Consider the following 23,896-nt stretch of genomic DNA (forward strand, 5'->3'; position numbering starts at 1 on the left):
GGGTGAGACTCGAGGTTTCATCTTTAAACAAATGATTTATTTACCAGGCCAACATATGGCTGCCACTCTACCTTAAAGGTGTACAATTGCTTAGAAATTTACTGCCATTTTGCATTGGTCCTTTAGACCTTTTTTTGCTGCTGCAGGTATTTAAGCTGGAGCGAATGTAAATGCTTTGAAGTTCCTCTGTCCTGAGGTGATAACTAATTATTTTTACAACACACAAGATAAAAAAAAAATAAAAAAATATCTGCTTGGATATGGTCCAGGGTAACCTGCTCTAGGTGTCCCGGCTTGAGCAGTGGGGTTGGACCAGATGGCTTCCAGAGGTTCCTTCCAACCTCAGCCACTCTGTGATACTGTGAAATAGGACTGAAATTCCCACAGTTATGTGGGACCAGGAGCAGTTGTCATTGTGTGTGCCCAGTTGCATCTTTTCTGTTTATTAATCTCTCTGTCTCACATCTCCATCCAAAAGTTACTCTCTGTTTAAACCTGTATTTGTGACTCTTGGTTGATTACAGTGTCAAGCATCTACATGTAGAATTGCAAGCCATACAGACAGTCTATCTGTGGATTTTTTACTTTTATATGAGAAGTTGCTGTTTTGAAGTTCAATACTAGAAAAAGCATTCTCTTTCAAAGGATGAGGTATTAGTAATATTTACAAGATACGGGTGGTTGGGAATGATAAAGAATTTACACAGCAGCTGGAGGAGTTGCTGCACTGTGATGAGACTAGGTCCCAGCGAACTTGTTTCAGCTGTGCATGACTACGGAGCGTGTTTAGTGGACTCAAGGCCCTTTCACCAGAATGGGTTTGTTCATGCACAGATAAGCAACAATCAGGCTTTATAGAACTGTCCAATGCCACTGTGTGTCTACCAGTCACTGCATCTGCATTCACACAGAGAGTAATTCTGATGTGGATATTTCCAAACCATGGGGTTGGGTCAGACTAGAGCCTGACACTTTTGAGTGCAGGCTGGGAACTGCTGGAGTGAAAGGACCAAACTGAATCTATCTCTTTACTTTACAGGGCTTGATGCATTCCAGTGGGCCTGTTGGCCGCCACCGCCAGCTGATACTGGTTCTGGAGGGAGAACTGTACCTCATTCCTTTTGCTCTCCTGAAGGGCAGTTCCTCCAATGAGTACCTCTATGAGCGCTTCAGCCTAATTGCAGTGCCATCCATCCAGTCACTGAATCCCAGCTCCAAGGTCTGACATTGCCTTATAAAATCTTGTTTTCATAGAACCTCTTTTCTGAGTTGTAAGTTCCTATACGTGCTGGAATAGCAGCAGTTCTGTCCTGCTACACCAGACAAAGAATAGAAGCCACAAATGTACCATCTTCCCAAGGCACTTCCAGGGCTGATGAGCATGTCGAGCACCCCAGTTGTGTGTGAAGTAGACTCTGGTGTAGTTTCTGCAGCACAAAATCACAACCCCAGGCATGCCTGGAAGAACAAAGGGAATGGATATCCTCTTCTAAAGGGTGGCATGTCCTGGGGTGTGGAGCTACGCAGCAGACTGCAGAGATGTAGGTGTTTGTGATATATACTGAGCTTCCTTGGTGAGTTAACTGTCCTATCACATTCTGGTATGTTTGCTTCTCAGCTTTCTGTGTGGAGAAGGCCATTAATGTCTCATGATAATGAAGCCATAAGGCAAAGCCAATACTGCCAGCAAATCTTTCAGAAATATCTTCATGCTGATGTATAGCAACAACCATCAGCTTTTCTAAGGTGCACATCTCCAGGGAGAATCTGTTTTTGCTGAGCAGTGTTTTGCTGCATGTCTTGCCTTGCACTGTGTTAAACACAGTCACTGGAACACCAAAAGGGTCTGATTTTTTTCTGTTACTCATGTAGGGATTAGGCTTTTCTGGTCAGTGTCAGGCCCCAGTAATCAGTTGCATGCAGTACCATGCTGCTGGCAGTGGAGATGCTGATCCTTGAAATACAAGTGCCAGAAACCAATGATTACCAATAATCCTCCTTTAAGGTGGGAAACTGGGATCTTCTTTGCACTTTTAACGCTGCTACAGCCCTCTAGCATGACCTGGGCTAAGTCTGTTCCTTTCTATTCTTATCTATATGTTCTCCTAGGAAGTGGGGATAGAAATCCTGACTGGACTAAAGTGGAGATGTTCCTTGGAATAGTTAAATGGAATAAACTAATGAAATGCAAAGCTTTATTATAGTTACGACAACCAGACTTCTGTTTAGAGCCAAGGAGATGGGATGTTTTTCTACCAAGACCTCAACAGACAGAGCATTGAAGCCCTCTTGCTTTCTTTTTCTCTCTGTAGTCCCATGTGAGGAAGAGTACTCCTGCTTACTCCAGTTCTACCTCAATGGCAGCTGTCATAGGGAATCCCAAGCTCCCTTCAGCAGTTATGGACAGGTGGCTATGGGGACCTATGCCCTCTGCAGAAGAGGAAGCATTTATGGTATCTGAGTTACTTGGCTGCCAACCCTTAGTTGGCAGTGCAGCAACAAAGGAGAGAGTGATGAGTGCCCTCACTCAGGCAGAATGCGTCCATTTTGCAACCCATGTCTCCTGGAAGCTGGCTGCTCTAGTCCTGACACCCAACACTGACAGCAATCCAGTCAGCAGCAAGAGTTCATTTGGGAATCCCTACACAATCCCAGAATCCCTTCGGATGCAGGATGATGCCAGTGATGTGGAGAGCATCTCAGACTGTCCTCCTCTTCAGGAGTTTCTGCTGACTGCAGCTGATGTCCTGGATCTGCGGCTTCCTGTTAAATTAGTGGTTCTTGGCTCTTACCAAGAATCCAACAGCAAAGTCACTGCTGATGGAGTCATTGGCTTGACAAGAGCATTCCTGGCTGCCGGGACTCAGTGTGTCCTCGTGTCACTCTGGCCAGTTCCAGTGGCTGCTTCCAAAATGTTTGTGCATGCCTTCTATTCCTCCCTCTTAAATGGGATGAAAGCCAGTGCAGCCCTTGGTGAAGCGATGAAAACTGTACAGAGCAGCAAGCAGTTCTCCCATCCATCCAACTGGGCAGGTAGGAAGAATCTGCCTTTTGATGAGCAAAGTTTGGTTTCTGGGAAAGGCTCTTATGCCAAATAGTTTGAGTTAAGCAAGGTGTTAGCAGGTAGTTGGGAGTAGCATGTTCCCTGTGCTCGCCCAGAATGCAGCTGCTGTTTCAAGCCCTGATTCATCTGAGAAGTCAGCTGGAAGTCAGTGTCATGGAAAACAGCAGTATTTCATTGTATAGTAAATTTGCTACACATTAGACATAATCTAAAGCAATTGCAAGGTAAAGTGTGTTTTGTTACAGTGATTTCATGACTGTAAAGAAATGTGTGATACAGCGACTCCACTGCATGTTTGAAATTTATAGGGGTAAATTTCTTGCTTTATGCTTGGGATACAATTAGCTGGAGAAAATTAACAGAACTTTTTACTGAGAATGTAGTGAAAATCTAACAAGAAGGCAAGAGTAGTACTTCTAGAATCTGTAGCAGCAATCAGTAGTTATGATTTTCATGCCATAAGCCTTACAGGGCTTACTCCTTTGGTCTGTTTAGCAGAGAGGTTTCCCTTGCATCCACTGGAAATTTCTCAGCTGTGTACGCCCTGGGGTACAGTGCTGGAGTTTGCTTCTTCTCAATTTGATTAATGAGTTGAGATTCAGAAAGACCAAGTCTTGGAGTTCAACAATGCTACTGGGATAATTGCAAATTAGCTGGTTTTAGTTTTTAGGGGTTTGTTTGTTTGTTTGTTTTTCTCAGCACAAGTCTTGTGTTTTTGAAAACTGCAAGCACTCCCCAAATGCCTGGTTTTGCACAGGCAGCAGTACTGTATTTTTTAGATGAGACAGCTGATGTGGATATGGCTCTGATGTAAACTGTTTGTAGCCATAGGAGCAGGAAACGCTCAGCTTGTTACTTGGAGGAAGTCGGACAGAGTGATTTTGAGCTTGTTGAGTCCAATGTTAAGAGGATATGATTCATGATTCAGAGAATATCAGATTGGATCTGAGTTTACATTAAGAGTCCCCAGTACCATTTGTATTTTATTTTCCTTGTAAGACTTTGTTGTCTCAAAGGAAAGACCATTCAAAAAAAAAAAAGTGACCACTTCTTAAGCAAAACAGAATGAGACTGGACACAGGTGCTTGGCATTACCACCAAGTAGGGGATTACAGCTGCTCAGGCTTTCTTAGTATTGCCTCTTCCATGATATGTAAGCATGTCCCTGGGTTCCACCTTTGACTCTTGGTGGTGAGTCTCGGACAGAGCACCAGAGCAAGGACAGATATCCACATACCTTGTACATGAGAAGGGATAGGCAGAGTTCCTTGTGCTGATGTTTGGGGAAGGTAGCATTTATATGGTACATAAGCCAAGGCAGGTTTTTGACCAAAACAAGGAAGGCTCTCGCTTTTCTGAGTTCCGTTTCTGTGAGCACTGTTTTTGCATCATTTGATTTCTGCTGCTGTAAAGGAGACATGGGACATGCTAGGATAGGTTTAGATGCAAGACAGTATTTTTCCACTTGCTTGAGCAGGAGTACAGTTTTGGTTTAACAGAAGATGATAAGAAGCAGAAGTTTTCTGGAAGTTCATTCTATAGAACTGGGCAGTGAGTGCATAGCAACTTTCTTTAGGAAAAGACTGTAACTGTGCAGTGTACAGTAAACCATTATTCCATTAGTCTGAAAGGGCAGAGGATATCTTCTGTTTTGCATGTTTCCTGTAATAAATGAGAGATGCTCAGTTTGTTTCAATTCTCAGTAAGTCTCTTATCTGGACCCTGCAGGCTTCATGCTTATTGGGAGTGACATGAAGCTGAACAGCCCTTCTTCGCTAGTAGGACAGGCCCTGACTGAGATTCTGCAGCATCCTGAAAGGGCACGAGATGCCCTGCGTGTCCTGCTACATCTGGTAAGAGAAAGGAAACACTACAGCACCCAGCAGGCACAGGGAGGGGCATTGGAGCCCATGTAGTAGAGAGATGATGTTACCTGTGAGTATGCATCTGTAAATGAAGAATGGGAAGACAGATACCCTGATGTGTAACCACTCACAGTTGAATATAAACCTTCACATCTTCTCTCTTACAGTAATGTTATCTTGCTAAAACTTTGGGTCAATGTGAAAAGAGTGGGACACTTTATGGGGTCCCCAGAGCAGATGCTAACCGTATTGTGGCAAAATCTTCCCCAGACATACCTGATTTGCATGAGTTGTTGATTTGGGTCTGTGATTTAAAAATGAGATTATGATTGGGGTTAATTTTTTCTACAAGAAAATATCTATGGACATGGCAAAGAAGCAGTCACAGAGATGCAGAGCTAGTGAATGCATCCTCTTTGCGTACTTGGACATGGGGCACTTCTGTTCCCACATTTGGCAGTAACCTTCTGTGGGGAGCAGCAGGACTGAGGTCAAGCTGCCAGATGACAAGAATAATCTCATGATTTTTTTTTAGTATTTTTCTTTCCGGTGTGTCTTCTGTGGTCCCACAGGAATGTGGAGTATCCTTGGGATGATGGAAACCTATGAGTATTGCTCGTCATCCCAGTTGCTGGGTATTGTGGACACTTCTCTCTCTTTACTATTTACTGTATAGCTTCACACTGTTGCCTGGTAATGCACAGTGTACTCAGGAGACTGGAACCTGACAGTGAGTCATCCTGTGTGGACAAATGCAGCTGCCAGGTTTATAGGAGATGATCACAATCTAACTGGTACTTTGTTTTCTGTGGCATTCATTTCCCCAGGATCTAAGAGACCAGTGACAGTCATCATAGTGATTTTAAAGCTGCGAGTGTTGAGATACTGAAGTCTGTGTTTTCAAGGGCAGTAGCATCCTTCTGTTTGTGACAAGCCAAGTTCAGCATCAGCATTGCTCCGCTCATATTTCCTGCATCTTTAATGTGAAAAATGAGGTGGTTAGCAAAAATCGTTTTTAAAATGAGCGCATGCTGTATTTTCCCCACAGGTGGAGAAATCATTGCAGCGAATCCAGAATGGGCAGCACAACTCCATGTATACCTCCCAACAAAGTGTAGAGAATAAAGTTGGTGGCATCCCAGGCTGGCAGGCACTACTCACTGCAGTAGGATTTCGGTTGGACCCTCCAGCCAGTGGCCTTCCAGCAGCAGTGTTCTTCCCAACCTCTGACCCTGGTGAGCGGCTGCAGCAGTGCAGCACCACCATACAGTCCCTCCTAGGTAAGAAGCAGGCCAGCTGTGGGCTCTGTTCTCATACATCCAAGCAGACATCTGCCTTTCCCTGCCTTTGATGTAACCCTGCAAAATGGTGCTGTTGTTCTAGGTTTCTACAGCAATTAAATAAAAGCATTTAACAGGACAGATGCTCTAGAATTAGATTTGTACTGTAAATTTTGTCATAGATTGTAATCATTTACCTCCGGGTCCAGTATCTGAGAAGTATGATAAGACTTTTTCTTCTTCCAGCTGTCAGTCAGAAACTGTATAATCAAATGCAAAGTTGAGAAAACTTTTTTTGTGGAAATTGACACTGTTTTCAGAACCATTCAGTAATGGGGGAGAGAGGCTTTAGGAGTTATCTGAAGTTATATTCTGTTCAGATTGTTGCATTTCTAGCAGGCAAGCGATAAGTATTGAACAATCCTGTTTTTTTCTGATATTTTTCAGGTTTGCCTAACCCTGCACTTCAGGCACTTTGTAAACTTATCACAGCTTCAGAAACAGGAGAACAGCTTATCAACAGGGTAAGTTGGGAGGTTCTTCTCCAGTAGCAGTTTCCAAATGGTTCTTCCCAAGTCAGTAAATTCAGAAACACACAGAACAGTTTATGCCCTGGTTTATCAGCCCCAGAGGAATCTTCAGGGTTGAAATTATAAATTTCTCTGTTTGTGTGAATGAAAGTGTGTGTCCAGAAGGGTAAAATGCAGGTATGTTGTTGGGCTGCATGGCCTTGCAAGGGTCTCCCGGTTCAGGGGCAGAAGTGAAAACATAATATGTACTACAGCGAGGGGGAAGCAAAATATGGGAAATTAGTGGTAGAAGCACTAATTGTTTTTTGGCCATCCTATTCAAGGCTCGTGTTGGCTCATCTTTGCCCACTGTAATTACCAATACTTCAAGGAATTACCTGACCTTGGACAATGCTCTGTCTGAGAACTTTATCAGGCCTGTGCTTCTTCTGGTTTGAGTGCTCGTTGCTCTGCTGAAAGAATTCACCTTCTTTAAGAGAAAGGCATTGCCACCCTGTGGCTGTGGGAGTCATGCCCCCTACACAGACACACAACCCATCTCCTTGACATTTCTTTCTCTTACCAGTCTTTGTAGCATGCCTAGCAGAACCTAACCTTATTCTGTGCCACTGGCCTGGCTGGCTTTCCTTTATATGTGTTTTACTGTCCTGACTGCTCCTCTAATGAGGTTTATGTTGGTGCTTGCCTTAGTAAGTGAACACACTGCACATAGTTAATAGGTGAAAAGCTCACTTTCTTTTCCCCCTTTTCCATGCAGAAATGTTATAGGGGAGTACCATGGTAAATATCTGGGTTTATCCCTATGTAGTTTTAGAGGGTTTCTGTCATTGTGAGTCTATCTGCACAAAATACAAAATAACAGCTTTGTAATCATTAAGAAGCCTGCTTTGTCCATCCATTTGACTACATCTGATTCAAGGAGTTTCTTGCCAAAATTTACAATAACATATGGAATATTTCTAATGGCTTGCCCTTTGTGGCATTTTGATTTCTTTCCTTGGTTCTTCTGTTAGTGTCTGAGACTTCTGTAGTTGAATAGCAGGGTTATTTTTTCCTCCTTAGCTCCAGAGGAAGGCCCAGAGTAAATGGGGTATGATGCGTAGAGAATGACATTCCAGTAGATCTGAATGTATGACAGTGTCAACGACTTTACTTTGTGATTGTTGTCTTGCCTTAGATAATTACATCACCCAAAATGTTCAGATGGCTGTTGATGACTAGCAAAAGATGCACTTACTATTTCCTCAGTTGTCCCTTGCAATAAGTATTGGCAGGGGTATTGCATTGTTTTTGCAAATGTTCTTCTATAGCCCAAGCCCTAGGCAGAATTCCCTTTTGCACAAGAATCCATCTGGTTACAAGTCAGGATTTTTCAGCTTAGCTCTCACATCTGCTGCTGTTACTTGCTTCTCTCCCCTCGTTATTCTCAGCGGTTCAGTTGGTGAGATAAGGCTCTGCCTGTCCCAAAGGAGAGAAGACTTTGTTCAAAACTGAAGCATAATTACGAATAGCTCGGTCAGTGGGTGTTGCTTTTTTCTGTCTTTCCAGTACAGTTGATTGGTGTTGTAAGGGAGCAGGTGCTCTTGACGTTACTGAAGCAGCAAGGCAGGGAGCTTGATCTATTGCTCTGAATTGAAAATACTTACCTTTAGTGCAAAATGGAAGGCAGGAAACACAAAAGAACAAACTCTGGTAGTACTACACATACAAGGAAAAACTAGGGATTGCTGACTATTTAAGTGCCGATAATATATCCCAGAGAAAACAAGAGAAGGGCTTGTTTTATGTTGTCTTCTGCCAGAATGTGGGTTGGACTGGGTATATGCCTGCTATGTGTCTGAGTTGATTGTAATGAGCTGGGCACTCCCAGATTCCAGCTGCCTGTTCCCACACTGCTGGGCTACTGATTCATAGCACAAATCATTTCCATTGCTCCCTTCTTTCTCAGAACAGAGCATCTTGCCAGTCAGGACGCTGTTTTGCATGTGGATGTGTCCCTGCACTGCAGGGCTCCCTATTACAGGCATTTCATAGCACAGAATAACCTGTGTTCTTTCTTTCTTTTCTCCTCTCTTTTCCTTCTTTGTTATTTGCTGCATGAAGGCTGTTAAAAATGTTGTGGGAATGGTGAGTATTACATGCACTGGGGAGTGACGCTGCTGTGCAGGATTAAATGCCTTGGTCACTGCAGAGCCATTTTCCTGAGCTGCAGGGTAGTGTCTTCACCCTGCTTTCAGGCCTGGAATTTGCTCCATGGTGCTAATGTGGAAAAAAGACTGCGTAAGCCTTTGTGGGTTGGAAGAGATGGGTGGTCCTGAGGTTAGCTGGTCCCTGATTAATGACTTTCCATCCTTCCTGCTCTGGCTGTGTTTTTGAGTTAGATGGGATCTTGGCACCTTAATTTGTGTCAGATCTTTATAAACACATTTTTTTCTCAACTTTGCTACTCCTGTGCCTTGAGAACAGTTGAGGCAATTCATTCCTGGGAGACCATAGAGGTATTAGGAAAGTCTTCCTTCCTTCTCCTTGCTCAGTTTCTGCTTGCCACACCCCCGACCCTCACTCCTGCTCTGTCTCTAGATTTGCTGCTGTTCAAGTTTGTCCATCATTGCTGTTTCTGGACTGCTCCCTGTGCTTAGACCTTTCATCCCACTGCTCCATTCAGGACCAGCAGCTGAGTGTACAGGTGTACAGGGGAAGGGCTGTTTGCAGTGTATTTCCTTAGCTGTGATTGTCAGAAAAGCAGTTATTTAATTTCTAAGGAATGGCTAATGTTTGCATTGTTACTTTCAGCTACATCAAGTCCTGGTTCAACTTCAGGCAGGTGAGAAAGAACAAGATTTCTCCTCTGCACCAATCCAGGTTTCCATCAGTGTCCAACTTTGGAGGCTTCCTGGTTGTCATGAGTTTCTGGCAGCTTTAGGTAGGAAAACACTTCTGTCTATTATCTTTCTAAAAACTATTGCTAGTTCTATATGGTGGCTTGAAGTAGCAATAAATCTCACAGCTTTAGATGTGTTTGTGTGGGTTCTTTTTGGTCTCTGTATCTCTGGATGTGATCCCTGACTGCTCAGTACATCTCTACCAGCTCACATACACAGACTTTTCACTCACTGTTTGGCCAGTGCTGTGTATTTCTCTCATGCCCCAAAACTTACCCTAAGTCAGCAGAATATGGATTTCAGGGTTTACAGCAGCTTGGTGCTGTCAGGTTGGTTTAAACCCTGTTTTTATTTCAGGATCCTGATTCACTGTTGTTCATAATACATACTTGTGAGTTTGCTTCTGGTCTTCTACCTGCAGTGAACCAACCATTCCTTCATCTGGGAAACCTGCACAATGGACAAGGACAGGGCATGTCAGGGTGATAGTATGTACCAGGGTCTACATTCTACAGAAGAGGCAGATGAGAACTAAGTATTAAACTAGGATTTATTCTGGCTTGGCTGCTGTTTAGAAGAAGGGCTTTGCATGGAAGAGGCAGAAAGAGATGTCCAAGAAGACTACATGAAGAGCTCATAAAAGCTTATGGTTTCTCTCATACATTTATGCCTCTTGCTGCCCGGGCCTCATTTGCTAAATTCCAAGTTTTTTGTTCTTCTTCAGACCCATTCCTGTGAGAAAGCTTTGGATTCATGAATGAACACTAGGGGCATGTGAGACCCTGTCCCCTGAGATGCATTTAGTCCATCATTCCCTGATAATTGCATATAATTTGTAGCTAAAATAACCGACCAGTGCATTTCTATATCAGTTCGGACCAGACCGATTTGTGTATGAGTGTGTTGAATATGTCCAGCCCAGTAAGGCTCGCAAGAAGGTGTGTTAAATAGTAATAAAACCAAACCAGCAAAAAGTATATTGTAAGTAAGGAGACATCATTCCAGGACACTGCAGGATTTCATATCTCTTTGTTCTGTTTGTGTTATAAACAAGATGACACTTCTGTAGGACATGGGAACTTATTACGAGGTATGATTTTTTGCTCTGTATTCCACTCCAGGTTTTGACCTTTGTGAAGTTGGGCAAGAGGAGGTGATTCTGAAAACTGGGAAACAAGCTAATAGAAGGACCATGCACTTTGCTCTACAGTCCTTGCTGGCACTTTTTGGTAAAGCTACTTACAGAAGTTTTTGTTCCTATAACCATCTGATAATTTGATCAGAATGGCTTATGTTGTAATCTCACACTCTTACCTTTTGCAGACATCATGCATTCATCGTCATACATGCATCATAGACCATACATCATACAAGAGGTGCAGCAAATGTATTTTTCTTATGGAAAACAAACACTAAGACTTGGCTGAGGTCAAAGCTGGGAATAGACTCCAGCAACTGGAAGATTTTGAGATATAAAATCATAATCAATTGACAAGTTCCCAAAGTTTTCCTCTAGGATACTTGGTCTGAGGTTCCTGTCCATGCTTTTCCTGGTCTGCGCACATTATTTTTCTCACCTAAGTAGTAGGTTGTTGGTTCCTTTTTTAATTTTGTTTTGCTATTTTTCTTTTAAAGTAGAATAGTGCATGCTTTGTAGCATTTCCTCTTAATTCTGATAAGAACATTACTTGGTTTTATTTCATATTACTGTGTATCTAGGGGCATGCTTGTACTTTTTTCTTTTTTCTTTTTTTTTAGATTCTACAGAGCTGCCTAAGCGCCTTAGCCTGGACAGTTCCTCATCACTAGAGTCACTGGCTTCTGCTCAGTCTATTTCCAACCCTGTACCCCAGTATCAAAACCCACCATTCTCTCCTACTTGTCCAGACAGCATTGCATCAGATGCCATTTCTGTATATAGCCTGAGCTCTATTGCCTCTTCCATGAGTTTTGTTTCCAAGCCAGAGAGCATGCCAGATGGTGTGGGACACAGAGGACGTCAGGACTATGAGAGGCCGAAGAACATCTATCTGCATAGGCCTGCAATACAGAGCCAGTTGTCACCACAAACCAGCACTGTAGCCAGCAAAGATGAGGAAGAGTATGAAGGTTTTTCTATAATCAGCAATGAGCCTTTGGCCAGTTACCAAGAAAACATAAAAACAAGATTTTCCCCAGATAACAAACATCCCCAAACTGGTCAAACTGGAGGTATTAAAGAGCTTGTCAATTCCAAAGGGAGCATAAGTACGCCAAATTCTCCTGTTAAAATGACTCTTATTCCTAGTCCAAACTCACCTTTCCAAAAAGTTGGGAAACTTGCAAGTTCTGATACTGGAGAATCTGACCAGTCTAGTACTGAGACTGACAGCACTGTCAAATCCCAGGAGGACAGTAATCCAAAGCTTGATCCCCAAGAGTTGGCTCAAAAAATCCTGGAGGAAACTCAGAGTCACCTCATTGCTGTTGAACGTCTTCAGAGAAGCAGCAGCCAAATAAATAAGAGCAAAAATTCAGATGATGCAGCTTCTGTGCCAGCGGGTATATCTGCATTCAGATCTTCAGAGACCAGTGCATTCAGTAGGCCAATCAGCTCCAGTCAGAAGAATCAGTCTTCACCTGTTGCAATTAAACCAAAGCCTCCAACGAGGAGTTCATCCCTTCAGAAAGTGAGTTCTGGCTATAATAGCCCCACGACATCGGAGATGTCAAACAAAGAAGGCACAGGCCAATACAGTGGACAGCCATCTCCAAGTTGTGATTTACATGGGTCCTTAACTGAGCAGCCTCACTTTAAGCTCAAGTACCCTAGCTCTCCTTACAGTGCTCATATTTCTAAATCACCCAGAAATCTCTCTCCAAGCTCAGGGCATCAGTCTCCTGGTGGCAGCACCCCATCTCCTGCTCTATCTTATTCCTCAGCTGGTTCTGCTCGTTCAAGTCCAGCTGATGCCCCAGACATAGACAAATTAAAAATGGCTGCCATTGATGAAAAAGTGCAAGCAATTCACAACTTAAAGATGTTCTGGCAGAACACTCCCCAGCACTCCACTGGCCCAATAAAGATTCTCCGAGGAGCTCCTGGCACAATGACTTCTAAGAAAGATGTTCTCAGCTTGCTAAATTTATCTCCACGTCACAGCAAAGAAGAAAGTGCAGATAAGCTGGAGCTGAAGGATCTGTCTATTGAGCAACAACTTGCTTCTCCACAAAAGAACCCTCCAAATGGACACAGACACCCTGAAACTCCAAATGCAGTGACATCAGCTCATTCTCCACCTTCTAGTAGCACTCCAGGAACCGTACTCCCCTTGAGGCTGCCATCTGGGAATGGTTATAAATTCTTATCACCGGGAAGATTTTTTCCTTCCTCCAAATGTTGAAATGTCTTGAGTACCAACTGATGACTTAGAGTCTTGTTAAAGTATTTGCTTCTGCCCACTTGCCTTTATCAATGTAGAACCACAGAATATTATCGAAGAAGCCATGGTCATACCCACAGTTGTAGATACACAGGAACGTGACAGATTGGCCCTGTCTATTACTGTGTAGAAACATGGGTCTTACACAGATGGGTTTCAGTTTCCCTTAACAGGACCTTGGCAAGACTCACTTGATAACAGGTTCTATGTAGTGTTCCATATTTGCTGCAACAGGTCCAACAAATCTTGTTCTGTTCATAAAATACTAGATTTTAAGCCACCTACTTGTATTTCTTATCCTAACAGGAGGTTTTTCAGCTGTCTTTTTATACAAAAATTATACATATCAGGGATTGGAGAGGGAAGTGAGAGGAGTGGTATAAACTTTCATTTATACTGCAAAGAAAGTGTGCACAAGTTTCTGCCTGGAGAAGTACAAGCCGTTTCTTTGTTTGGTTTCAAAGGCTGACAGAGAGGACAAGATAAGACACCTCTAGGTATCTCTGCTAAGTTGTTAGCGAAACACAAGAAATTGCTGGCAATACAACTCCATAGCAGCTTGATACTGGCAGTTCTCTTGCATCATTTAAAGGCTGGTGACACAGACAAGAGGAGAGAGATGCCCCATTCTAAAATCTGCATCTCAGGTAACTTTTTTCTGGAGGGAAACCTTTCAGGTGATTTTTTGCTGGTTGGTCTGCTCCCCAAAAATGTTTTGGGTATAATGGACAAGATGAGCCTCAGAATGAGATAGTAAGGCTGTGCCAGAGACACAAGTTCTGTTTTTATTGAATGTTCCAATCTTTCTGGCACATAGTGTTACAATGGTGAAATTTTCATCCTGGCAATTATTTTGGCAGCATAGTGTCTGCTAAGTGAGCACAGGAAAGTGAATCTTACAGTTTCGCAGTAGGCAGGAATGTAACATAAGTGTGTGTGATTTAGAAATCACCTGTCCAAATAAATCCTTCTCCGATCCTTCTAGATCTTTCCAAATATCTGCAGATGTGTCGATGTGTCCCTGATGAGCTCTTTCTCTGGCTAAGGAAACAAGTTTCTTCAGGAGCACATATACCAGTGTACACAGATGAGATAGGTTAGTGTCAGTGTGCTGTCAGAACATGGACGTGAGGGGACATGCAGACCAGCTGTATGCAGAACCTGTGCACCCTCTGATCTGTGGAGAAAAGAGAACCAAGAGCGCCCCAGAGGTGATGTGTAAAAAACACTAAGCTTTCCTAGGCTAGATGGTGTTTAGGTGTTGTGGATCAAGTTGGAGATGGTTATTTTTTAAGTGGCCATTAAATGCAGTGATGTAATCAGAATCAAAATGATAATTTATGTGCACTGAAAACTCTGGATATTAACTTAGCACACTTAGATCCAAGCAAAGTGTTTCACAGGCCATGTGCTATGAAGTCGGAGCACTGGATTACCAAGGCTTTTGGTTTCTATTATGCACTCCCAAAATCTGTCAAGTGACTGAAGGCTAATCACTTCACCTCTCTGTGCCTCGTCTTCCCTGTCTATCTAAGTGGGGATAGTAATACTTACGTACCTACCTCACAGAGGTGTTGTGAGGCTTATTAATTAGGCCCTGACTTTTACATGGATCTTAAGTCAAATTCCAGTCTTGCAACTGACTACCTGAATGGTGAGTGCAGTCAGATCTCTAAATTTATTAGAGTATCGTTGCTGATGCAGATAATTGTTGCACTTGTCATGTCTGGATGCTCTTCTTGAAAATGTGGACCTGAACATTTGTGATTTTTAGGGGGATCTTGCAGGAAAAGCATGATAGCAGGACAGAGGATTCAATTCTGATACTGTAATATAAAATTACTTAGGTTCAGCTTACTTGTGGTGCACATATGAAACGCTTGCTTAGAGTATATTCTAGAATCCACTGACGTTGGGAGAATGCTTTCACTATCACAAGAAATAAACACAAGTGCTAAAGGCAAAGAACATAGGACTGTGTTGTTATAGTCAGCTAATAATGGATGGTTGATCACAAAAGTTTCAGTGCAGAAAGAAAGAGTAGTTACTTATTCATATTATGCAATGTAGCAAAGCAGTTGAGTAAACCCATTCAACTCATACAATCCAAGTTATTTGTCTATATATTACATCTTTCTGAGATGGTTTGGTGCTAGATATCTTCTCGCCATTAGGTGGGAAAAATTAGAATAGTGGGCCCAAATGAGTCAGCACAGGATCTGCATGTCATATAGATGGCAATGTTGCTGATCATGCAGCTTGCTGTGGTCACAAGACTGCTGACAGACTCCGTGTGACCTACTCTGTTTCCAACCAGCATAACTTTTAGAACGACATCCCAGGAACATCCAGGATGGAAGTGGGCAGCTTCTTGTTTATAGCAACAGCAAATATTCCCTGTAGTGCTGCAAAACATGCCGGAAATAAGCCTCTTGTAGTTTACTTCCATAACTAAAGGATCTTTACTCTGTAGAAATTCTATACTGCCATTTTGGTACAAACCATTTTCATCCTGCCGGTAGGTTTCATACTGGCTCTAAGTTTTCAGAAAGAGATAAATCAGGGGTGGGGGGTGGTTCTTCTGTTGTGTTGTTGTTTTTTTTTAAGGGGAGGGGAGTATTAGAAGTGGGGAAAGGTTCAGATGTTCAGTATTTGGGAAATTGGTGTTGTATAAATATGGAAGGTGAATGTCACTAGAACAAGTCTTTTGAGAAATTTATTTCCATTAGCTTGACAGAGGACACTTCCATTGGCTTAATGAGAGCCATGAAAATGCATGCTTGCTTGTCTGGGAGACACTTCACACACCTTGTGCCTCACTCCTCCACCACCTGAATGAGAAACAACCCCTTTGTGAGGAAAAGAAATTTTATCAGGTTTGCCCAATATGTGGAGAAATTCAGGAAATAACATGTTCTGCATTTGATATTAGAATCCCTTCTGTGGAGTTTAAATGCATTTGTTGTTGTTGTATTTGTGCATGGTACAAGTGACAACACTGCTTAATACAGTGAGCAATAAGAATTAGGTGTTATCAACTTCCACATTAAACCTGCCACGTGCAACAGTTCCCCAAGGCCATAGAATGTGTTTTAGTTTGGTTTTATTCAGTATATTTTACTGTGTGAGATACTAATTGCAGCTATTTTATTGACTGTCTTTAGCTTAAACTAAAGGGGAACAGTAAATAATCTCACTGAACAAAATCCAGTTTAATTTGATTTTGTTGGTTAGCCTGAACTCTGACTGGTTACTGATTTTCCTTCTTTTTCATGATACCTTTTTTAAACAAGGAAAAAGCATTGAAGGGGTGCTACACCCATGTATATCACTCTTGGCCATATTTCCTCTCATTAGATCAAACTGGTTCTGTGACCATCTCTTCCAAGTTGCAGAACAGGAGGACAGAAAATCTGTGAATCTGCAAAGAAACACTGGTAGTTTCAGGCTAGGTGATGATAATGGTTTGGATTTATTGCATTGCCATGCAGACCAGAAAAGTTGTGAATGAACATGGAAAACTTGGCCCCTTGGTTGCAGAACTCCTTCAAAGAGCGTTGAAGATGATAACTCAGAAAGGATTGTCAGCAAAGACTCTTCCAAGCAGCAGCCCTTTAGCACTTGCTCTCCTTGTATGCAGTGTTAGCCATGTTTGGCCTATATGGACTTTTTTTGTAAATTAAAACTGTTTCCAGACAGCATTAAACTTTTTATATTATGAAATTTACCATGTAAAAAGATTTTCATATTTTTATTGAAATTGCTAAGGCATTTGGCCTTCTTCCTTTGTGATTTCAGTGTCTATTAAAGCATGAGTTCTCTCAGTACTCCAGTCTCTTGTTCTAGGGTGACATTGTTAACAAATTTGTTAGCACACTGCTCTCTGTCCTGGCAGGTGGCTTGGAATTTTGAAGTGTGACTAATGGGGTGACAGCTGTCGTCAACGTCTCCTGTGGAAATGAGGGGTCACTGAGAACTTGATGTATTTTTTATCAGGATGTAGCTCTACTGCTACAAATGATGACTCGAAGTTGCTTTTCCTGGTAGGCGGTGAAACCAGCATTTGCTCACTGTCTTTCTTGTTTTAGTCAGCAGCAAAACGACATGTAGGCTTGGAAGGAACATCATGGACCACCTATTTCCACCCCTGCACAGTGGAAGGACCAAGTGCTGAAGGTATGATGCATTTTCCCCACACCCTTTGCCATTTGAAACTTGCTTACTTAAGTTTTCCCTCTGCTCTTGTGTTAAAGATGCCATTGTCCTTAAAGGAGGTGTTGGTGACCAGATGAAACTAATCAGAATTTGACTTTTGTATGGTCTCTGGAATTTTCATTGATGCCTCCCTCCCAGTTGTGTTAACACTACCTCTAGCCCTGTTGATAGAAGACACAAACCATGTCCTAGGTCATGAAACAGCAGGCTGCTACTGGCCTACAGTCTCTACCCTCCAAGTCTTTAATCTGCTGAAAACGAGGGAACCTAAACCACACAAATCACTGCAGTCTTCCTGGCACTAGTTTTTTTGAAAGGGACTGATCCTGGCATGCTTCTGAAGTGTAGCTGATTCTCTGTACTTGAAGACACAGATGGTGCAGCTCCCCAGCAAGGGTTTTATAGATGGCTGCCTCAGCTTGGTCATGCTCTTAGGACTACCTACAACCTGGTGACACGTCCTATTGTTGTTACTAAGATTCTGCCGTTTTATCACAGAGATTCAAGAAAGTCCTGTTCCCTTCAGAGACATACTTCTAGAACAGCAAGTGTTGGAAGAAGTCAGCTCAGAACTGCAAAAAACAGAAGGAAGTTGTCTAAAGCTTGACCTTGAATGTTTTTGTATCTAGTACTTAGTATGCTAATATGTGTCAGGGACAGGTTGGAACATTCTTTGAGTGTCCAGATGCACACATACTGTGGGTTGATGTACACTACCAGCAGCACATACCTGCATGTGCCCTTCCCTCGCCCTTCTGCCAGATGCGTGAAGCACAGCGCACAGTTCTGTTCCTGCCAGCTCCCAGCTGGAAGCAGCATTTGCTTCTCCCTAAGAATGGTCAGGGAGACTTGCAAACACCCCATTCCATCCCATATCTCATTCCATCATATAATTTATCCCACATGACCTCATTTTCTCATTATTTATGTACTCTCCAAAGAGAAGAACTTTTTTTTTTAAATCCCTGTCAGAAAGAGTACTGTCCATCTTCTCTTACATGGTGACATCAACTGTGTGGGATCTTATTGGTAAATTACTGTGCCTGGTACTTCACTGGCTTCTGAGAAAGCTCTTCTACAGGGAACTGCAGCAAATGCTGCTTGTACAACAAGAAGCATGCAGGAGATTGTGCTGTCCCTGTAAAGGGTCTCCCACATCTTCCTCTGAGAATCTCTTGGAGAGGGGCATCGGTTTGCTGCCAGCCACTACAAAACAATCCGAGAGGTCGCCATCACAAACATCTTTTCTTCTCTTGGTTAGTCCTCAGACTTCCAGTGCTTTGTGGCTGTAAGAGAGCAGATGATAACATGTGCATTGCTATTCCAACATGTGACCAGGACAGGAGGATATTCCCTAAAAGATACTTCAGGGTGCAAATGGAAAAAGTCAAACTCAGGGTTAGGCACATGGGTACCCACACTGTACCTGAGATTGCAGGTTAGATAGGAGGACTCCAGTGACATTTACGTCAGAATTAGGGTATACTTACCTCACCTACACTGTTCCCAAGTCCCAAATCTATAACCTGGGTGCTGAAGTGCAGAGCTTTGATCTTTTGGCATAGAAGAGCATGTTTAGGTATTAAAAGCAATAACAAAAAAACATGTTCTCATTCGCTGTTCATTGAATGAAAGTATGATTGCTGCTATTACAAACCCCTGTTCTATCACACCAGGGTCCTGGGAGCTCAATGGAAGGGAGGAGTTCTGGTTCAGTGAGATAGTTTGCATCCCCTGCATTGGCATCCCAGCCCTGCAGCTTCTGTCTTTTACCCTTCCAGACAGATGCTGTTAGTTGTCCTGTTCTGCGATCGGTGGAAAGCTGTTAGAGCGAGAGCAAAGCCTGCCCTGCAGCACAGTACCAGAGGCTGTGAGAGGGTCACAGGCACTTCAGAAGCAGGCTTGTTCCTAAGGTACGAGCCTTGTGTGGCACCGTGTCTGCCGTGGGACCTAACCTGATGTCTCGCCTGATGTCTTCCAGCTCCTGTACACAGAGGTGAAGTTGGGAATAACGCAGGCCGGCCTGTTGACCCAACTCCTAGTGTGGTGGGCACTGGCCAAGCATGCTGCTTCAGCAGGTCCTGTTACAGACCTCCTGCCACCATGCTCTTACATTTCAATGTCGCCATCCCACTTCACATACATGCAAACCTGTGTTTAGGCAGCGGGACTCCAGTCGGTCGGCAAGCTCGATCTAACAAAAGCCAGGAGCTGCTGATGTGCTACTGCACTGTCTGTATTTGATACCTATGCAGCTATGCAGGGTGAACATAGGCCAGAGGGCTCCCATGAAGAACAGCTTGCTGAGGAAGCATCCTGTCCAGCAGCAGAGACCGTGGTGAAATTGTATATATGGGTCTGAAGTGGTTTGTCTGTATGCAGTGTCTGGAATCAGCAGGATGTAGCTACTCAGATGATGCTGTCGTGTGTGGTATGATCTGGGTATAAACAAAGAGAATAAGGGTTTTGGAGGGAGCACACTTTGCAGCTGGCTGAGTAAACAAAAGACAAATGTTGTCCATATGGGGAAAGAGCAGCAGCAGGGGACTACATTGAGCCAGGATTTTGAAAAAAACAAATAAAGGAAAGTTCAGAATGCTTGAGAACTTTGGGAAGCAGACTCTTAAAGCCCCACCGTGTCCTGGCACAGCCCTTTTGTAATTTCTTTGCTTAATAAAACAAAGCCGGTACAGGCAAAAGTCTGAGTGGCAGTTTCCATAGCATCCATCTTTCACATTGCAAGGGATTTGAATGAAAGTATGTTTTTATAGGCAGAGCATATTGAAGATTTTCTTTAAAGCCATTTAATTGTGGGAGGGTTGTCTGGCAACATTGAATTTCCCTATCTGAATTTCTGCTCTCTTCTACTCTGTTGGAGATGATGTGTAAACGCATCATTAGTTCTAGTTACTGATGAACAAAACTTGGGAAAGATGGCTTCAGAGGGTGGACAAAGGTGAGCCCACAAGTAGGGTCTGTGGCCCTTTTTGGGGAAAAGGATGAAATGCATACATGTGGGGACACGGACACTGTGCTGGGACAGATGCTGGAGTGGGAGTCCACTGAGTGCAAAAACATACTGTTGCTACCATAAATTAAAACTGTACATGTAAGTTTCCTGTGGGTTGAAAGCTGACAGAAATGTCCATTTGAAATAGCGCTTTATTTTGTCAGCAATAGGGCAGCATTATTCACAGTACCACAGCCAGATATATCTACATTTTTTGAGGAAGAATCATTTCCTTTCCAGAGTGCTAAACTATAAAGTTTTGCCCTCCCTTTGTCAGATCTTGAAGTGTTTAATTTTGCTTTTCTTTCTGATTTACCTACTCTTTTCTGTGGGCATCTCACACAGTGTTGAAGGGGAAGGAGCTCATTAGCACAGCTGTGAAGAAAAATCTGAAAAATTTTAAAGCTAACGCTTGGAAACTGAAAAGCAAATTAAGACATTCAGAATGCATTATTTTCAACAAATACTGAGTTTTTATTGAAATCATGTTTTTGAACACCCAGAAACAGTGCTAGCCTTCACTTTCCTGTTTCATTTTCAGTGCTCCTTCATTTTCCTGTTTTGTCTCCAGCATTCAGCACTGCACATCTCTGTAGTACCTGAGAGCCTCCTACAGAAAGATTTGTTATTAGAGAAATCCCTACACGGACTCATGGAAGCTCTGTGCGTTCCCCTTTTTGGATTAAAAACCTAAAGCTTTTGACTCTGAAAGCTTGCTTTTTTTTTTTTTTTTTTCTTCCTGTTTTTCCCATTTTTCTGTTGTCCCCACTTTGCCATGTGTTACATTAAAAGAAAGGTGTTGGAAGAAGGGGCAGCTGGAGCGCAGCTGCAGTCCCAGCAGTGTTCGTGTGGCCGCGGTGCCCTCCCGTCCCGTCCCGTCCCACCCCGCGGCGCTCCCGGCTCCTTGCAGCCCGTCCCGCCGGGCGCTCACCGCCAGGGTCACCGCGACCTCCCTGCCCCGAGCCTTCCGGGCCTCCTCCTGCTCTTGCTGCTCACGGAGGACGCGGGGGAGCCGCCACCGGTGGGGCGGGCGGGTGTGAGCCCAGCGCCGGGCCCCGCCCCGCCCCGCCCCGCGCCCGTCGCCCCGAGCCCCTCCCGCCGCCGTTACGGAAAACGCGACCGAGGACACCGGGAACTTGCACCAGGGGGCGGCGGCTCCCGGCGCGAACCCCCCGGGGACGCCGCCCCCGCCCCCGCCAGCGCTTCGGGCCCGTTCTGCTCCCGGGGGCAGCGCCGCCAGCCCCCGCCCCTCCCTGCCCGGCCCCGGGGCCCGCGGCTGCTCCTGAGGGAGGGGCTCGGGGGGCGGGCCCGGGGCGGGCGCCGCGCCGCCATTGGCTGCCCCCGGGCGAGGCGCGGGCGCTGCCGGGAGCCGCGCGCCTTCGGATTGGCGGCGGCGGGCGCGTGCGCGCGGGGATCTGGCCGGGGCGAAGGGCGGGTGCGGCGCCCCAGGGCGCGGCGGGATTGGGCGGGCCGGCCCGCGGGGGCGGGGCTTCCCCCCGGAAGCGCGCGGTGCAGCATGGGAGGGCCGTGCCGGTCGCGCGTGCGCGGTGCGGGCCTGCGCGGGGAAGATGGTGCTGATCAAGGAGTTGTGAGTGCGGCCGGGACGGGACGGGACGGGACGGGACGGGGCGGGCGGGGCCGGGGGGCGCCTTCCGCGCGTCTCGCGGCCGGGGCTGGGCCGGGGGCGCCGCCGGCCGGGGCGGGGCCCGCCCGAGCTCGAGCCCTGCGGGGGCTCCCTCGGCCCCGCCGTGCCGGAAGCGCCCGTCCTGCCGCCGGGCCCAGCGCGGGGCCGCCTCGGCCGCTCCCTGTGCGGCGGGGCCGGGCCGGGCCTCCCCGCCTCGAGGCTCCCGGGGCGCTGCCGGCGGAGCGGGGCCCGCTCGGTGCCCGGCCGTGCACCCGGCGGCCCCGCGGGCAGGCTCGTCCCGCCGGCCGCGCCCGCAGCGTCCCGGGCCGGGCTCCCGGCACTCGGGCGGTGCGGCGCTGCCGGTGCTGGCGGGCCCCGTCCCGCCCGAGGGCGTCGTTGTGGCAGCTCCCGGCCGTCCCGGCTGGGGGGGCCGAGCTCTGCCTTCAGAGCTGAAACTCGCCGGTGTCCGAGGCGGGCCGTGCCTTTGAGCCCGGCTGGGTTCCCCCTCGGCTTTTCTTTGGAGATTTCCCAGCTCAAAGTGAAAGCTTTTCAGCAAGACGCACGTTTAGCCTGAGCCCCGAAAGTCTTCATCCACTAAGAGCTAAGGAAACAGTTGTGTGGAAACCGCACCTTCCGCTGTGCTGGGGATAGAAAAAGTTGAATGAAATAACTACAACTCTTAAAACTTTTTTTTTTTTTCCTTCTAGAGCAGCGGGCAGGGTACATTTGTATACGTTGCATCAAAGTTTAACGGTCGCTCGGTTTGTCGCTAAAGCAGATAGCATCGCTTAAAAGCCCTGGCATCCAGGCAGCTGTTGTACGATGCTGTTTTGTAACTATAAAAATTTGCATCATCTTTGTTTTGTTATGTATGGTGAAACTGCAAAGCATTGTCTGTACAGCATGCCATTGCTGTCAGAAATCAATTTCTGCAGCCCCTCCTGTTGCCATTAGCTGTAGAGTTCATTGCATTAGAACTAAATTGCCTAAAACACACCTGCTTTTGGCACGTAAATGAGATGTGAGCTGCGGTTGCTTTTGAATGATTCATAACTGCTGTAATTGCCAAAATTCATCTGTGGGCTTTGAGGGCCTGTCCATTTGTTCTCCTTTTAAATTGTGCAGGCAGGGCAGTTTGTTGTGAAACATGAAGAGAACTGACACCCCAACGTTCAAATTCAATGCCATGCAAAGTTACAGTAGAGTTGGAAGCAGATCCCAGATTTCCTGTCTCTTCTATGCAGCTTTTAATATTCTCAGCCTGCTGCCCCCCCCCCCCCTTCCACCTTTGTAACACACTTGATGTCATTTTGATTTTATTTGGGCTTCCTGCATTATAGCCGTATCATTTGACTGTTGTACAGCGTTTCTGAAAAGAAAACTCAAGTTAACTCATTTTGACGCTTCCTTCTTCAATATATTTATTACAGTGTATGTTTGTTATCTAAAATCTAATTATTCATTCTATTTAATTTTCTCTCTTTTAGCCGAGTGGTTTTACCTTGCTCAGTGCAAGAGGTATGTCCTCATCCTTCCTACCTGTCCTTGTTTTTGGGGGTTGGGTGGGAAGATGTCAGTGTATTGTTTAAATCAGACTAGCCTGGACCCAAGTGTTTCCTGTGCTGTGCGTCCACTGCCCTGGCATGTGTAAGATACTGCATGTGTAAGCCACCAGTTGAGCGGAATTAACTATTGCAGATCAGTGAATTTCAAAGGAGTCAAGAGTCTTTAGGGTTTTATTCTGAGCTTACAAGCAAGAGAAGAAAATTGTGCAACTCTGCACGGCAGCAGAATTTTCCTGTTGATCAAGGCATTCAGTGACTCCAAGCCTTTTCCTAAAGGCAAAGGTAGGAACCATCTTCTGAGATCTGTAGCCAGCAATTTAAGTGACGCTGAAATAGATTTAACTGAAACTCACTCTGAAACGTTTAAACGTATTTCTGAGGGCACAAGGTTGAACTTCCTACAGTTTCCATTTCATGGGACCTGTGGGGCCAGTTATCT

At 45.0% G+C, this 23,896-nt stretch overlaps 2 protein-coding genes and 1 long non-coding RNA gene across 10 annotated transcripts in view; 2 read left to right on the top strand and 1 right to left on the bottom strand.

Annotated features, from left to right (window-relative positions):
• TTC28 (tetratricopeptide repeat domain 28) overlaps nt 1-19,960 on the top strand; it is a 158,173-nt gene extending 138,213 nt beyond the window's left edge. For 3 of the 8 annotated variants that reach the window (XM_038187479.2, XM_038187480.2, XM_038187481.2), the window contains 9 exons: nt 1,040-1,219; nt 2,313-3,033; nt 4,793-4,917; nt 5,978-6,209; nt 6,657-6,733; nt 8,843-8,866; nt 9,533-9,662; nt 10,743-10,850; nt 11,380-16,870. In XM_038187479.2, coding sequence (XP_038043407.1) covers nt 1,040-1,219; nt 2,313-3,033; nt 4,793-4,917; nt 5,978-6,209; nt 6,657-6,733; nt 8,843-8,866; nt 9,533-9,662; nt 10,743-10,850; nt 11,380-13,004 — 3,222 coding nt within the window. In that variant the 3' untranslated portion in view covers nt 13,005-16,870. Of the gene's footprint in view, nt 1-1,039; nt 1,220-2,312; nt 3,034-4,792; nt 4,918-5,977; nt 6,210-6,656; nt 6,734-8,842; nt 8,867-9,532; nt 9,663-10,742; nt 10,851-11,379; nt 16,871-17,131 lie in introns of those variants that run through there. The other 5 variants (XR_011803844.1, XR_011803845.1, XR_011803846.1 and 2 more) reach the window with 5 other exon arrangements.
• A 758-nt stretch (nt 19,961-20,718) lies between these two features.
• LOC119718552 (uncharacterized) lies at nt 20,719-21,708 on the bottom strand. Its single transcript, XR_011803847.1, has 2 exons — nt 21,200-21,708; nt 20,719-20,878 (listed from the first exon to the last, which is right to left on the bottom strand). It is a non-coding gene; the product is annotated as an uncharacterized lncRNA (long non-coding RNA).
• Nucleotides 21,709-21,728: 20 nt separating this feature from the next.
• Nucleotides 21,729-23,896, top strand: part of PITPNB (phosphatidylinositol transfer protein beta) — a 28,661-nt gene continuing 26,493 nt past the window's right edge. Inside the window, exons 1-2 of the mRNA XM_038187499.2 lie at nt 21,729-21,856; nt 23,380-23,410. Coding sequence (XP_038043427.1) covers nt 21,837-21,856; nt 23,380-23,410 — 51 coding nt within the window. The 5' untranslated portion in view covers nt 21,729-21,836. The remainder of the gene's footprint in view (nt 21,857-23,379; nt 23,411-23,896) is intronic.

The sequence above is a fragment of the Anas platyrhynchos genome, chromosome 16 (assembly GCF_047663525.1).
Source record: "Anas platyrhynchos isolate ZD024472 breed Pekin duck chromosome 16, IASCAAS_PekinDuck_T2T, whole genome shotgun sequence".
NCBI classification, from domain to species: Eukaryota; Metazoa; Chordata; class Aves; order Anseriformes; family Anatidae; genus Anas; species Anas platyrhynchos.